The sequence below is a fragment of the Antechinus flavipes genome, chromosome 4 (genome assembly GCF_016432865.1).
Source record: "Antechinus flavipes isolate AdamAnt ecotype Samford, QLD, Australia chromosome 4, AdamAnt_v2, whole genome shotgun sequence".
NCBI lineage: Eukaryota > Metazoa > Chordata > Mammalia > Dasyuromorphia > Dasyuridae > Antechinus > Antechinus flavipes.
In genome coordinates, this window is record NC_067401.1 from 104,994,352 (window position 1) to 105,010,383 (window position 16,032).

Sequence of the window (16,032 nt, forward strand, 5' to 3'; positions counted from 1 at the left end):
ACATACAAATCCTTGATTCTAAACTGGTTTCGTATTTTATAGATGACCCATAGGGAGTGACCAGGTTTCCTCAACTGATCTGGATATACTTCCTTTTCAATGTCACTCCAGTTTAACCAATGATTTTCAAAGACATTCGAATTGATCAAGAATTTTTTTTTTACTTAATCTAAAGCTTAGGGTTGACTGATTAAATAGAGAAGAGGTTCTGAAGAAAAGTTACATCATACCTAGGGGGGGGGACCTTAATAAGTATCCCACAAAGGCAAGAAAAGGACTTCTAGCAACTGAGAGATGAATTATTTCTTTTGCCACAGATACTTTTAAGTTTGAACCCACTTTCTCCTGAATTCTGTATGAACTTGTAGAAAAAGAGTCACAGACTTTGGAGCAGATGCTTTGTACCAATTATTTTTACTATATTGCCATAATATTCTCTTTTTCTAAAATCTAATTATCTGTCTGATTGATATCAACTAATAAAATATGGGAGAAAGTGCAATGGTGCTTAAACCATAGCATTAGAAAACCATTCCTAACCACTCAGGGCTGCTCCTAGAACCCTGAGGGGAGAAGTGGCCACCTTTTGGGAATATGACTTGCTACCCAGTAGCCATGAAGGTTGGGAGAATAGCCCCGGTGTCTAAATATTTTTTCCTGAGGCAATTGGGGTTAAGTGATTTGCTCAGGGTCACACAGCCAGGAAGTGTCTGAGGCCAGATTTGAACTCAGGTCCTCCTAACTTCAGGGCTGGTGCTCTATCCACTGCACCAACTAGCTACCCCTCATAAGATACCTTTTTAAAGCACAAGTCTGAGTACTCCACTACCCAGATCAAGAAGCTTCAGTCATTCTCCATTGTGTCTAGGATAAGCTACAAACTACTCTGTTAGGCTTTCAAGCCTTTCATTATCTGGTTTCTGATTCTGTATATATTCCCATATACTACTACATTCCCGTTAAACCAAGCTGCTGTCTTTTCCCTCTAATGACATTCTATCCCCACCTCCTCACCCACTTCACACCCCACCTTTGTACAAGCTGTCTCCTATGTCTGGAATGCTCTCCCTTTTCATCTCAGACTCTTAAGATTCTCTAGCTCCTTTGAAGCTTAGTTCAAGTACTAACTCTTATAAGAGACCTCTCCTTATTCCTCCAGTTATTAATAAGTGGGAGAATACTTTATATTTATTTCTCTTTATACATTTTATTTCCCATCAGTACAGGGTAAATTCCTAGAGAACAAGAACTTTCATTTTTGTCTTTGTATAATAAATGCTTAATAAATGTTTATTGATGGAGCGAGATGAAATATAATCTTAATGACAGTCATAGAAATGATTCCTTTCCTGGGTAGGAAGCTAGATCACATGATCTTCCTAAAGTCTCTAAGGTCCTTAAGCTCTAAAATTCAATTATTCGAGGTCACCATTTGACTTATGAGGAAACTGAGGCTCAAAGGGTTTAATATACTTATCCATTGTAATACAATTAGCCTCAGATGTGGAATTGGAACTTCTGATTTAAAGTCTAATCCTTCTTCTACCACACATACTATATCTCATGGGAGAAGACAGATTGGGAAATAGAAGAGCCGTAGGAGAGCAAGGGGTGGAGAGAATGGGAGTCAGTATAATTTTGAAAGTTAAGTAATTTCTGGCAACTATTTTAGCTAGCCAGGATCCGAGAAATTGTTTCCTTTAACTTCTGCATTTTACAGATAAGGAAACTGAGTCCCAGAGAACTACGGTCTTATATAGTTTAGCACATGGTAGAGAATTCAAATTGAGATCTTTTGAACTTAAACCCAGTGCTTCTTTTCTCTATTCTTTGTAGCCTGCTTTCTGACCTCTCATATCTAGAATACTTTGCAGAAGCATATGGAAGTAGGTATTAGTTAATACAGTACAGTGTGAAATGGTATAAGGGGCCATACACTTCTGCCTTAACTCTTCTCTAAGGCAACCTTGTCTCCCCAGCTTTTGCCCTTGACCACTCACAGTGACAGTGGCTAGCAAGCCCTCAGGTACATTGGCCACGATGATGCCGATGAGGAAGATGACAGCGTGCAGCCAGCCATAACCCAGGAGAAGGGAGAGAATGAAGAAGCTGACTCCCAGAAATACAGCCACCCCTGTGATTATGTGGATAAAGTGCTCAATCTCAATGGCAATGGGTGTCTTGCCAGATTCCAGGACAGAAGTCAATGAGGCAATGCGTCCCATCACCGTGTGGTCTCCAGTGGCAATCACAATGCCCCGGGCTGTTCCTGTGGATAAAATGGGAAGGGTGATTACTCAAAGTGCCCCTTTCTAACTAAGGGGGTTTGGGAGTTGTTCAGAGGAAATGAATGAAACATCTAAAATTGAGTCCAAGCCACTTTGGAGAGCTTTCTCATTTGAAAAGTTGGTGTGAGGGTTTCTGAGGAAGAATTAACCCAAGTTTTCCCGATTCGAAGTCTGGTACTTAAAACCTCACACCAACTTTGTTTTTAAGTATCAGACTCAGAATCGGGAAAACTTGGATTAATTCTTCCTCAGAAACTTACTAGCTATATAACTGACCATAAGCAAATTAATTACTCTTGGAATCTCCCTTTCCTTACTAATAAGTTGGGAATAATAATTATCTATCTCATAGCATAGTTGTGATTTTAAAATAAAGGAATCCATATAAACACTTTGCAAACTTTAAAGCCCTATCTAAATTTAAGCCATTCATTCTCATTCATAAACTGCCCCAATTCCCCACCACCATGCCTCCAGCCTTTGATCTGTTCTATATTCAGGTCTGACAGATGGGGTCTTTTCTGTTCTGAAAGGCATGGCAGAACATTTCACAATCTCTTGAAACAAATGTTTTGTTATGTAATTATTATCCCTGATCAGTTTTTCATTATGACAAACTATAAATCCCCTTATTCGTTTTTTGTTTGGTTGCCCAATTTTTTTCCCAAAACCTCTAGAAATGGAGCCATGTAGTCTTCTTTCTGGTAGCAATATAAGGCTTTACTGTACAACTCTATCCCAACTCTGAGATAGTTACATGGAGCTTTTTGCATTCTGGTGAGCTGCACAAGTCATAGAATCCATGTTTTTGCCTTTAATTAGGTTCCTTCATTCTCCTTCACCAGAACCTAAACAAATATTTATACTATGCCACCAATTAACAGGTGACAAGTGAGCTTCAAACTAAATCACTTGTAATATCAGAGGAAAGAAAGATCATAATTGATGAGGAGATGGGCCACATCCTATCATCTGAACTCAGGGATCAGGAACTCTACTGAACTCTCAAGGCATTAATTGCTATAATGATATTTTCATAATGCCTTAAGGTTTTCAAATGCTTTCCTCACAACAACCCTATGAGATATGGGACAAATATTATTGTCCCCAATTTACAGATGAAGAAAACTATAGTGAAATGACTTGCCTAGAGTTACACTAATAAGTGGTAGAAGTGGGATTAGAATCCAGATTTGTGTCTCTAAGGCCAATATTCTTTATTCTACCCTGCAATTTGCTTCTCACGCTTTTTATTTTCTTCATGGCTTGATATTTGTGCTGGCTTTCAAAATCAAAACTGAAGCTAGAATGGGTACCCACAGATTCAAAGAATCTCAGTTGGATAGGACCTCAGAGGCTATGTGATTTTTATTATCTGAATAGGAACCACATTTTAATATCATCTAGATTCTCTTTAAAAATCTTTAGTGAATGATAGATCTTTTATTCTATCTCCAAAAGCATCTATTCTGATTTTGGATAACTAATTACTTGGAAGTTTTTTCATGCATTAAACCTAAATCAATCTTCCCTATATTGCTTCTAGTTGTGTTCTCTAAAGCTAAAATGAACAAATCTTCCATGTGACAGATCTTAAGACAGTTACCATGTATAGCGCAAGTCAGGTAATACATGTTCAGGTCCTTCCTCTGATTTTCATTTGATATGGTCTTCATTCCCCTCACTCTCCTTGCTGCCCTCTTCTGGATGAATTATATTTTCTCAATGTCCTCCACTTGGCAGGTCCTCCTTCCACTTGGCAGGTCCTCCTTCCCCCCTTTTGCTACCCAGTGTACCTCACAAGTAGAGAAATTTTCCTTTCTGGATAGAGGATTTGGTTAAAATGTTAAAACTATCTTCTGAGGAAGGTGAATGAAATGGAATCCAAACCACTGCTCCCTTGTCTGCCTTTTCTGCTCTGCTAATTTGTTAGCAGATGAGAATATCATTAACACTTAATGGTAGATCTTAAATCTCAGCTGGATTAAGTGAGCTATCATAGGAACTTCACCTTCAACGCAGTTGGTGGAGAAGAAGCAGATGTTACGGGTTTCTAGGGGATTGGGGTCACTGAAATCGGGAGAACGGCTTTGTGGCTCCGACTCGCCAGTCAGAGATGAATTATCAACCTGAGATGAAAAAGAAAAATAGGTCATCAGCACATGTGAGAGAGATACACGGAACAATTAATAAATATTTATTAGGTGCCGAAGAGCCAAAGAGAAAAAGCAAGGAATCTGACTCTTAGGGAATTTATATATATATATTTTTTAGAAGAGACACCACACAATGCATAAATATATATGCTAAATATATATGTACATGAACATATATGTATACATGTTTATTCATATAAAGTTATTTTACAAGGGAGGGTTCTGGGAACTAAATACACACAGAGGTCCATATATCTGCCAGCATAAACAGGGTCCACATACATATATTGTCCTGGAATTATAGATTTTGAGAATTGAAAGGTATGGCAGCAAAGTATCCAGGAGTCTAACCCATACACAAAAAGAATCCCTACTATGATATACCCTAACATGATCTAAACGGAATCTCTGCTTAAAGATTACCAAAGTGGGTGAAAGTTAGAGATAGTAAGATATCCATACTATCAGGCATGAACATATTATATGCTACCACCTCTGATTCACTGGATGATTTCCTCTCTTGTAATCTTCAAAATCACAGTTCTCTTTCCTGAATCTATAACAACAGCACAGTTCTATTCTCTCTAGTTTTGTATCCTTCCCACCTTGCTAAGATTTTTTAAAAATAGCTTTTTATTTTCAAAATATATGTAAAGATAGTTTTCAACATTCACCCTTGGCAAAACTTTGTGTTCCAAATTTTTCTCCCTCCCTTTCCTTACCCCTTTCCCCTACACAGCAAGTAATTCAATATAGCTTAAACATGTGTAATTCTATATATATTTCCACATTTATCATGCTGCACAAAAAAAACAAGATTAAAAAGGAAAAAAAATAAGAAAAAAAGCAAGCAAACAACAAAAAGGTGAAAATACTATATTTCAATCCACATTCAGTCCCTTTAGTCCCCTCTCTAAATGAAGATGGCTCTCTCTATCACAAATCTATTGAAATTGTCCTGAATCACATTATTGTTGAAAAGAGCCATGAATATCAGAGCTGATCATCACATAATCTTGTTGCTATGTATAATGTTCTCTGGAGTATCCAGGTGGCGCAGTGAATAGAGCACCAGCTCTGAAGTCAGGAGGATCTGAGTTCAAATGTGACCTCAGACACTTAACACTTCCTATCTGTGTAACCCTGGGCAAGTCACTTAACTTCAACTGCCTCAGCAAAAAAACCCAAAACAAACAAAAAAAACTCAAAGCAATGTTCTCTTGATTCTACTCACTTCACTTAGCATTAATTCATGCCAGTCTCTCCAGGCCTTTCTGAAATCATCCTACTAATTGTTTTTAGAGAACAGTAATATTCTGTAACATTCATATACCATAATTTATTCAGTCATTCCCCAATTGATGGGCATCCACTCACTTTCTAGTTCCTTGCCACTACAAAAAGAACTGCTACAAACATTTTTGCACATGTGGGTCCTTTTTCCCTTTTTGTAATTTCTTTGGGATACAAACCCAATAAAAACATTGCTGGATCAGAAAGTAGAAGCAGAGTTTGGTAGTCTTTTGGACATAGTTATAAATTGTTCTCCAGAATGGTTAGATCAATTGACAGCACCACCAACAATGTCTCAGTATTCCAGTTTTCCCATATCCCCTCCAACATTTGTCATTATCTTTTCCTATCATCTTAGGCAATCTGAGAGGTGTGTAATAGTATCTCAGAATTGTCTTAATTTGCTTTTCTCTAGTCAAGAGCAATTTAGAGCATTTTTTTCCCATAAGACTAGAAATGGTTTTAATTACTTTATCTGAAAACTGTCCGTTGGAGAATGCCTGCTAAGATTCTTTTTTTTTTTAAATTTTTAGCACACATTGCTTTATGAATCTTATTGGGACAGAAAATTCAGAGCAAAAAGAGAAAAAAACATGGGATTAAAAAAAAAAAAGTGAACATAGCATTTGTTGATTTACATTCAGTCTCCTTTCTTCTTTTTCTGGATGCAGATGGCATTTTCTGTCCAAAGTCTGTTGGGTTTGCTTTGAACCCGCTAAGATTCTTTAAACCTGTCCTAATGGAGGGCACCTCAACTAGTCCCTCTGGGGCCGCCAGACTCACCTTACATCCTTGGGCAGAGATGACCCGGAGATCAGCAGGAATTCGGTCCCCGCCTTTCACCTCCACCAAGTCTCCCCGAACCACATTCTGTACATGGATCTGAATCTTCTCCCCTTGCCTAATCACTACGGCTTGCTGTGGAGAAATAATTGGAGGTTATGTAAAGGTTTCCTCCTCCTATCATTGAATTTCCTCTTTAACTGAATTTCATCTATATAGGATTAGACTATAGAAAATTTCATCCAATTCCCTTCTCAAATAGTAACCTGCTGATAGAAATCTAAGCCAGAACATTTTCAACTATGTGGGTTCTGATTGTCGAAAGGGATGCTGCCACACCACGATGCTAATAGTCGCTTTGGGGCTGTTTGATGCCATAAATTTTTCCATTAAATCTCTTTCAACTTAAGACTTCCCCTGCCTATAGTTAACATGTCCCTCCAGTCTAACTTCTCCATTTCTTACTCTGTGAATCTCTAGAATCCAGGAATAGTGAATTATGTTTGCTCTCTCATTTCCCCCAATGTATAGTCTCATTCCCATATACCTTGATTCCCATTGCCATTTCCAGCTCCCTCTTCTGTTATCACACATAAAAACCAGCCTGGACATAAAGATCCAAGGTAGAGGAAGCCATAGGCTTCATGTTAAAACCCAGTCAAGACTCACTTTAGCATCTGAGAATGTGTAACTTGCTACAAATTCTAAAAAATGCTCTGATTAGCATAGCTATGGCTAGAGCAAAAGACCACTGACCAGTTGACTATACCCTCTACCCTGGCTGATCTAGTTGTTGCTGAAGAACACGACCAGTTTCTTCTTTAGATTGTGCCTCCCTAAGTGTGCTGAGCCGACTCTGACTTTGAAAGGGAAGCAATGACTTCCCTTTTGTTATTTGAGGCAACTCTCTTAAGAGGGATCAGTTTCAAGGGGTATCTGCCCAGGTTAATTTACTTTTTTAGAGTTTCTCTGCAAGGGGAAAGAAATATCTTTTTGTCTGTATGTAGACATACAGAAGTCTATGGGGCAGACGCTGTTTAGGGGAGGTCAAACCATTTAATTATTGGATGACCTAAATGACTTTTATTTTTAGCCCGGTGATTCTGCATTGAAAGACTGAGGCAGGAAAGATGTGCTCAATCTCTCTGCTTGCACATATCCAACCATGTCACACCTCTACCCAAGAAACTTCTGTGGCTCCCTTTCACTTCTGAAACAAAATATGGACTTCTTGACATTCGAAGCCCTTAACAATATAGTTCCAATTGATCTCTACTGACTGCTTTCACAACCTCATACATTGTACATTCCAGATAAATGTCTTACTTGCTGTTCTCCATATGCCCATTATTTTTATTTTAAAGTTGCATTTATTTATCTAGTTATCTATTCATTCATTCATTCATTTATATAGATATATATTTATTCATTGATTCATTTGTTTATTTATCTGTTTGTTTATTTTTCTATTCATTCATTCATTCGTTTGTTTGTTTGTTCATTGTTTTCCTGGGCAGTTTGTGGTTAAGTGACTTACCCAGGGTTACATAGCCAGGAAGTGGTAAGTGTCTAAGGCCAGATTTGAAGTCAGGTCCTCCTGACTTTTAGGCTGGTGCTCTTTTGCCCCCATAATATAGTTTTTAAAAAGATGATTGCATATAAAACTGCAAATCTATTATTTACAACTTGCTATTTCTTTTAAATATATAATAATTATGTAAATTTTTTTTTTCCTTTTTCTTCACTCCCCTCACCCTCTGCGTCTAGAGATACACAAATATGTGTGAAAATTATTCTATACTACTACTATTTATCAGTTCTTTCTCTGGATGCAAATAAATGTCTTCTTTCATGTTTCCATTGTTATTAATTTGGTTATTTGTAACAATCAAAATTATTTATTCACTCAAAGTTGTCCTTAAAATAATATTGCTATTACTACATGCAGTGTTCTTTTGGTTCTGTTCATTTTGCTCTTCATAATTTCATGCAAGTCTACCCTTATTTTTCAAAAATCATTGAGCTCATAATTTCTTTTAACAAAGTAGTATTCCATCACAATCATATGTTACAACTTGTTCAGTCATTCCCCAAATGATAATCATCCCAGAAATGTCCAATTCTTTGCTACCACAAAGAGAGTTGCTATAAGTATTTTAGAACACATTGGTTCTTGTCTTCTCCCCTTAATCATCTTTGGAAATGGACCTAGTAGTGGTGGTGTCATGTCAAAGGGTATGCAGTTTAATAACATTTTGAGCAAAATTTCAGATTGCTTTTCAAAATAGTCAGATCAATTTACAATTCCACTCACAATAATTTGATGTCCCAAATTTTCCACATCTTCTTCAACATTTGTTGCTTTCCCCTTTAATCATTTTAGCCAAACTGATAGGTATAAAATGATATCTTAAAGTTCTTTTAATTTGCATTTCTCTAATCAATAATAATTTAGAGCATTTTTATGTGACCACAAAATGTTTTGATTTCTTCATTTTTTCATTCCATTTATCAATAGGGGAATGTCTTGTATTTTTATATATTTGACAAAGTTCTTGGTATATTTTAAATACGAGACCTTTATCTGATAAACTGTCTATAAAATTTCCTCCAATTTTCTGTTGTTGGTTTTTTTTTCTGATCTTGGCTATATTTGTTTGCACAAATCCTTTTTAATGTAATCAAAATTATCCTTTTATACCTCACAATGCTCTGTACCTCTTGTTTATTCATAAAATTTTCACCTATATATGTCTGATAAACAAGATAAGCAAAGATACATGAGTCGATAAGATGAGCAAGAGTCTGTTCCTCAATTAAAAAAAATAATATCTATTATGTCTTATATCCATATATAACCTTAAATATATATATATAAACCTTATCTTGATAAATGGTGTAAGATTTGGATCCATGTCTATTTTCTGTCACACTGCTTTCTAGTTTTCCCAATATATATTTTTAACCAAATAATTAATCCCAATATCAAAATCTTAAATATTAAAATGTGTCAAATACAAGGTTACTATATTTCTTTGCTGCTAAAATTTGTATGCCTCCTTGATTCTATTAATCTATCTTTATATTTATTAGGCAGTACCAGATAGTTTGAGAATTGCCGCTTTATAAAACGGTTTTAAGATCTGAGCACTGCTGAACCTCCTTCATTTTTTTTTTATAATTTCCTTTGGTGTTTTTGACTTTTTGTTCTTCCAAAGGAATTTTATTATTATTTTTTAAAATTCATTAAATTTTTTTGGTAATTTAATTGGCCATGACATTGAATATATAAATTAACTTGAGGAAAATTATATTTTTATAATATTGGCTCTGCCTACCCTTGAGAAAGTAATATTTCTCTATTTATTTAAATCTAATTTTATATTGCATAAAAGTTTTTTAAAAATAATTTTGTTTATATAGTTCCTGGATTTGTTTGGCAGGTATACTCCCAGATATTTTATACTCTCTAAAGTTATTTTAAATGCATTATCTCTTACTATTTCTTTTTGCAGAGTTTTGTTTGTGATATATGAAATTCAAATGATTCATGTAGATTTTCTTGTATACCCTGATGCTTTGCTAAAGTTATTGTTTCAACTAACTTTTTAGTTGAGTCTTTGGGATTTTCCAAGTATATCATTGTGTCATCTGCAAAGAGAGATCATTTGGTACATAATAACTTCTTGACTGTTCTTGTTTCCACAGTATTTCCTTCCTAATCCATTCTTCACACTGCTGACTCAGCACTCTTAGATCATAGAATGATAAATTAGGATCTCAAAGAACATCAACTGAAAAGCATTAATCATTTCTACAATACCTTGGACAAATGAAAATCTGACTGTGCTTCAAGACCTCCTGAGATAATAAACTTATCATGTTCTTAAAGTCCCTTCCATTTTAATTCTCTAATTGTCAGGAAATTTTTCTTTATGTTGAACCAAAAACTACTTTTCATTGGTCCTGGTATGCATTCGGAAATCGAGAAGAATATATCTAATCTGCCTTTGATATTTGAAGATACTTGAAGATAATTTGAAGATATTTCTCTGGCCACCTCCTTCATAGCCTCTTCACCAATCACTTTGTCATTCATATTAGATGTCATGTCATGTCATTCATTAGAGGTCATGCTCTGGAGGAACTTTTGCTCTGGAGCCCTGATCTTTTGATTGGTGACTATATCTCCTAGAACACTCTTTCAAGAGAGCCTCAGCCAAACTTCATCTTCTACCTTTTGGTTATCTCCTTCATGGCTTCCTTATTAACCACCTTATTGTCCTTTCCTTCCAGCCTCCTTTCCCCACCCTCTCCTCCTACTAATTCAGTTCATACATAAGCAAAATACTCTACAACACAGTATAATGGTGACCAACAGTTAGGTTTTTGCTAGAAAAGCTCCAGTGAAGGGGAACGATTTTTTTTTCCGAAGCAACCCAAAGATTTTTCTCTTTTATTTTTTGTTGTTGTTAGTCCTGTCTGACTCTTCATAACCTCATTTAGGGTTTTCTTAGCAAAGAGATTGGAGTGGTTTGCCATTTCCTTTTTAAGCTCATTTTCAGAAGAAAAACTGAGATAAGCAGAGTTAAGTGACTTGCCCAGGATCACATAGCTAGTAAGTATCTGAGATCATACTTGAACTCAGAAAGATGAACATTCCTGATTCTAAGCCTGGCACTCTATCCACCGTGTCAGAGCTGCCCTCTTTATATCATAACTAAATTTTTGGAACATCCACCCTTTGTTCCTAGTTCTGTGTTCTAGAGCCAAGAAGAATAAGTCTAATTTCTTTACAAGTTGATAGCTTTTCAAATGCTCTTAAGATCTTCTCCCTTAAGTCTTCTTCAGTAAATATCCCTAGTTCCTTCAAAAATGTTCTTTGTGGAATGCTCATGAGACCCTTCATTATTCTGCTCGTCCTCCTTTGAATACTCTTTTTGCTTGTCAACAACATAGCCCCATGCATACAATATACATATTGTATGCATACAGAGCATACAATAATTCTATTGGCACCTAAGATCACAATGACTTTTTTTTTTTACTGTAATATCTCATTTCTTTCTCTTGAATCTCCTATGTATCACATGATCTGCTTTTGAAATACGTCCCTCTCCACATCCCCATCCCTTTCTGAATTTTTGGTGTTGATTTTTGGAGTCTTTTACCTATTATATTTTACTTTATTCATTTTGCTAACTTTGTTTACTTCAGTAAACACTCCAGCCTGTGAAGATATTTTTGAACCTGTGTTCTTTTATCCAATAATTCTCTACCCCTTTTAGTTTTCTGTCATCTACAAATTTGATGGCCAATTGTATCTTTTTCCAATTTGTTCTAAAAAATATTAAACAGAATATTCTGAGGAACAGAGATCTGGGGCTCTCCATTAGTGACTCCACTCTCTAGGTTAACATCAGTTTATTAGTTATTGTTCTTCAAACTTCTTATTAGGCCAGATCAAAACTTATCTAATCCACCTGTATTATTAATAATGACAGTTTTTGTCCATTGCATTGTATTACTTCTACTTATTAGTCTAGTAATTCTGTCTAAAAATCAATGAAATTAGTCTCTCATGGCATCTCATGAGACTTAGATATCATCTAATTTCCTGACCAGTATAAGAATGTTATATATTTTTTGTTATATTGTTTTTTCAGTGGTGACCAACTCTCTCTGACCCCATTTGGGTTTGTTTGGATTTGGAAAGATACTGGAGGGGTTTGCCATTTTCTTCACCAGCTTATTTTACAGATGAGGAAGTGAGACAAAGAGTTAAATGTGTACAGTGTCACACAGTGAAGTCTTGACTCCAAGCCTGGCTCTCTATTCACTGTACCAACTTGCTGACCCAACATTATGTATAGTTTTACTTCAACACTTTCAGTGATAAAGTAGTGTAAACTTGTTCTTAAAAAAAAAACCACACTTATTATCTATTATTACCTTTTCTCTTTCAAGAGCTTATAAAACATCCCTTTAATAATAGTCTTAGAATTTTACTAAGAGTCAACATTAAACTCATCATCTATAGTTCAACTCTTTTTAGAAAAGTAGAATTTTTTTTCCAATTCCTTGCCACTTTTTCTCACAGATCCTTGATAGAATTCTGAAATCACATTTCACTCAAGAAGTATAATGTAGAGATAAATACCTGAAATTTGTTAAGTGAAAAGAAAAAAAAGCCCAGGATTTTAGGAGTAAAGTAGGGTAATCAAGAGAATCCCAGCATTCCTGAACTGTGACATCAGCCATGGAACTGAACATGTGCTCTGGTGCCTCAATGAAAGGACAAAGCAGCTCCAGATTGAACCCTACAACTGGGGCTGATGATGATTAGTGATTAAGTCAAAATAAAACCATCCCCCCACTCCGTAATATCTAAGAAGAATGAGGACAAACAGTCCCACTTCTTTGGGCCCTTTTCTTTTTGGAACTTTTCTAGTGCCTTCTCTCCCTTGGACTTTTTACAATAACTTTTTAAAAGAGGATTTCTCTCTTCTTCCACTCACAAGGGCATTATTGTTCTTGTTTGTCCTTTGTCTTGAGGAGAACCAATGACATCAGGAGAGTGATGTCTTGATTTCCAAGTGAATTGGATTTAAATGAGGCAGGGCTGTGCAAAGTCATTGGCTTCACTCTGTCCTCCACAGTTGTTGGAATTCAATGGCAAGACATAGCTCAAGATGACTAGAAATGGCTCTGGATGCAATGAAAGACCTTGGCCTTTTAAATTTAGGTATTTCCCAAATCTCAGCTTGTTTGAGGCAACACCCATTTGCTAATTAAAGGCTAGATTATAATTGAGGTAAAAGATGGCCTATTTTGCCTTCATAAAAGAATAAATCTGGGAGGGGAAGACTTTCAGAATTTTTGATGGCAATGGGAATACATGTTTGCCTAGTTGGAGCTGATATAGGACTTCCAATTCCTGACTGCTTCTCTGGTTTTTTGCCTTGGATACATGTCTATAAACATGCATCCTGAAAAAAGGAGATGAGTTTAAAAATTCCTTTGTCTACACACCTCTCAGACTGGCTAAAATGACAGGCAAAGATAATGACAAATGTTGAAGGGGATGTGGGAAAACTGGGGCACTAATACATTGTTGGTGGAGTTGTGAACTGACCCAACCATTCTGGAGAGCAATTTGGAACTATGCTCAAAAGGTTATCAAAATGTGCATAGCCTTTGATCCAGCATTGCTTCTATTGGGTCTATATTCCAAAGAGATTTTAATGTGCAAGAATATTTGTGGCAGCCCTTTTCATAGTGGCAAGAAACTGAAAACTGAGTGGATGCCCATCAACTGGAGAATGGCTGAATAAATTATGGTATATGAATGTTACAGAATATTATTAAAATGTGTAAGAAATGATCAACAGGATGATTTCAGAGAAGCCTGGAGAGACTTACATGAACTGATACTAAATGAAATGAGCAGAACCAGGAGATCATTGTACACAGCAACAGCAAGTTTAAATAATGATCAATTCTAATGGATGTGGCTCTTCTCAACAGTGAGACAATTCAGGCCAGTTCCAATGATCTTAGGATGATCATTGATGATGAGAGCCATCTATACCCAGACAGAGGTCTGTAGGAACTGAGTATGAATCACAACATAGCATTTGTACTTCTTTTGTTGTTTGCTTGAATTTTATTTTATTATTTTTTTCTTTTTTCATTTTTTTTATGTCCTTGTAGATTTTGTTTGGATGTTTACAGGATTTAGTATTCTTTTTTTAATTTAATTTTTGTATTAAAGCTTTTTATTTACAAAATATATGCATGGATAATTTTTCAACATTGACTCTTGCAAAACTTGCTGTTCCAAATTTTCCCCTCCTTCCCCTCACCCCTTTCCTTAGATGGCAGATAGTCCAATACATGTTAAATATGTTAAAATATATGTTAAATCATGTATATATATATTTATATTTATATAGTTATCTTGCTGCACAAGAAAAATTGGATCAAGAAGGAAAAAAAAAACCTGAGAAAGAAAACAAAATACAAGCAAACATCAACAAAAAGAGTGAAAATGCTATGTTGTGGTTAACACAAGCAAACATCAACAAAAAGAGTGAAAATGCTATGTTGTGGTTAACACTTAGTTCCCATGGTCCTCTCTCTGGGTGTAGATGGCTCTCTTCATCACAAGATCATTGGAATTGGCTTGAATCATCTCATTGTTGAAGAGAGCTATGTCCATCAGAATTGATCATTGTATAGTCTGTTGTTTCCATGTATAATGATCTCCTGGTTCTGCTCATTTCACTTAGCATCAGTTCATGTAAGTCTCTCCAGGCCTCTCTGAAATCATCCTGTTGGTTGTTTCTTACAGAGTAATAATGAATTTTATTTTCTTTCTCATTTTTTTCCTTCTTGATCTGATTTTTCTTGTGCATCAAGATAATTGTATAAATATATATGCCTATATTGGATTTACATATATTTTTTTTTTACCATGTTTAACATATATTGGGTTTCTTGCCATCTAGGGGAAGAGGTGGGGGGAAGGAGGGGAAATTGGAACACAAGGTTTTGCAAGGGTCAATGGTGAAAAATTATTCTTGCACATGTTTTGAAAATAAAAAGCTTCAATAATTTTTTTTTAAAAGAAAGTTCCTTAATCGGTTGTTGGTTGTCCAGGAGGTGATATCTGCAACAATTGCATCAATCCTCAGAGGAAAGAATGATTGTTTCTTGGATACTCTTGCACAATAAGAATTCTCTTGAAGAAATCAAGAGAACTATGTCCTGGCTAGCAGGATTTGAGTTGCTTAATTAAAGCAGGCTTAAGATGAAAATGATAATCAGGTCCACTATTCCACAAAGTTGGCTTTACTTTCTGTAAGGAGTATAATGGGTTTAATGGGTTATTTGACATGATTTCTGTTTCGTACATCAGTCTATGCCCATAACTCTTTTGTATTTTAAACAGTTTATGTGGTAGAGGAAATAATCAGCTGTGACTTCTATCCTGATGTTCTCATGGTATCCTGAACCTCTTTTCTAGAAAGGATTTTGTTATCCACATACTGGGAAACTTTAGACATGAGACATACTCAGACTTGATTACTTTCCAAGAGTAGGGGGCAAAGACAGAAGAGAAAAACCTGTTCCCATAGGGGTCAGCTCTATCCAGAATGAATCTAAATCTAAGACAGCCCATAACAGATCTTTGAGGTGGTGGATAAGGGCCTCCTAGGTCTTGAAGCACAATAGAAATTTGCTAATTATGAATTAAAAATAAATGAGCAAGCTGGCATCATATTACAGAGAAAGGTATAAAACTTGTTATAAATAATAAAGCCTTATTCTGAATCCCCTTTGTGGTAAATAGATAAAACAAACAGTTTGCCATAACATTTTACTATGAGACTTAACCATAAGAGCTACCAGCAAGAAGGGCAGAGGACTAAGATTCACCATTCCAAAAATTAGAAAGATCAAGAAAAAATTTGCAGGTATTTGAAGAAGATGGGCCATTTTTGGTCAGT

General features: G+C 35.8%; 1 protein-coding gene and 1 long non-coding RNA gene across 3 annotated transcripts in view; one reads left to right on the top strand and one right to left on the bottom strand.

Annotated features, from left to right (window-relative positions):
* LOC127559711 (uncharacterized) overlaps window positions 1-16,032 on the top strand; it is an 88,179-nt gene that overhangs the window by 63,990 nt on the left and 8,157 nt on the right. The window lies entirely within an intron of this gene.
* LOC127559704 (sodium/potassium-transporting ATPase subunit alpha-2-like) overlaps window positions 1-16,032 on the bottom strand; it is a 71,534-nt gene that overhangs the window by 42,237 nt on the left and 13,265 nt on the right. For both annotated transcript variants that reach the window (XM_051993669.1, XM_051993668.1), the window contains exons 6-8: window positions 6,521-6,655; window positions 4,300-4,417; window positions 2,001-2,269 (exon numbers count right to left, since the gene is read on the bottom strand). In XM_051993669.1, the coding sequence (XP_051849629.1) occupies window positions 2,001-2,269; window positions 4,300-4,417; window positions 6,521-6,655 (522 nt within the window). The remainder of the gene's footprint in view (window positions 1-2,000; window positions 2,270-4,299; window positions 4,418-6,520; window positions 6,656-16,032) is intronic.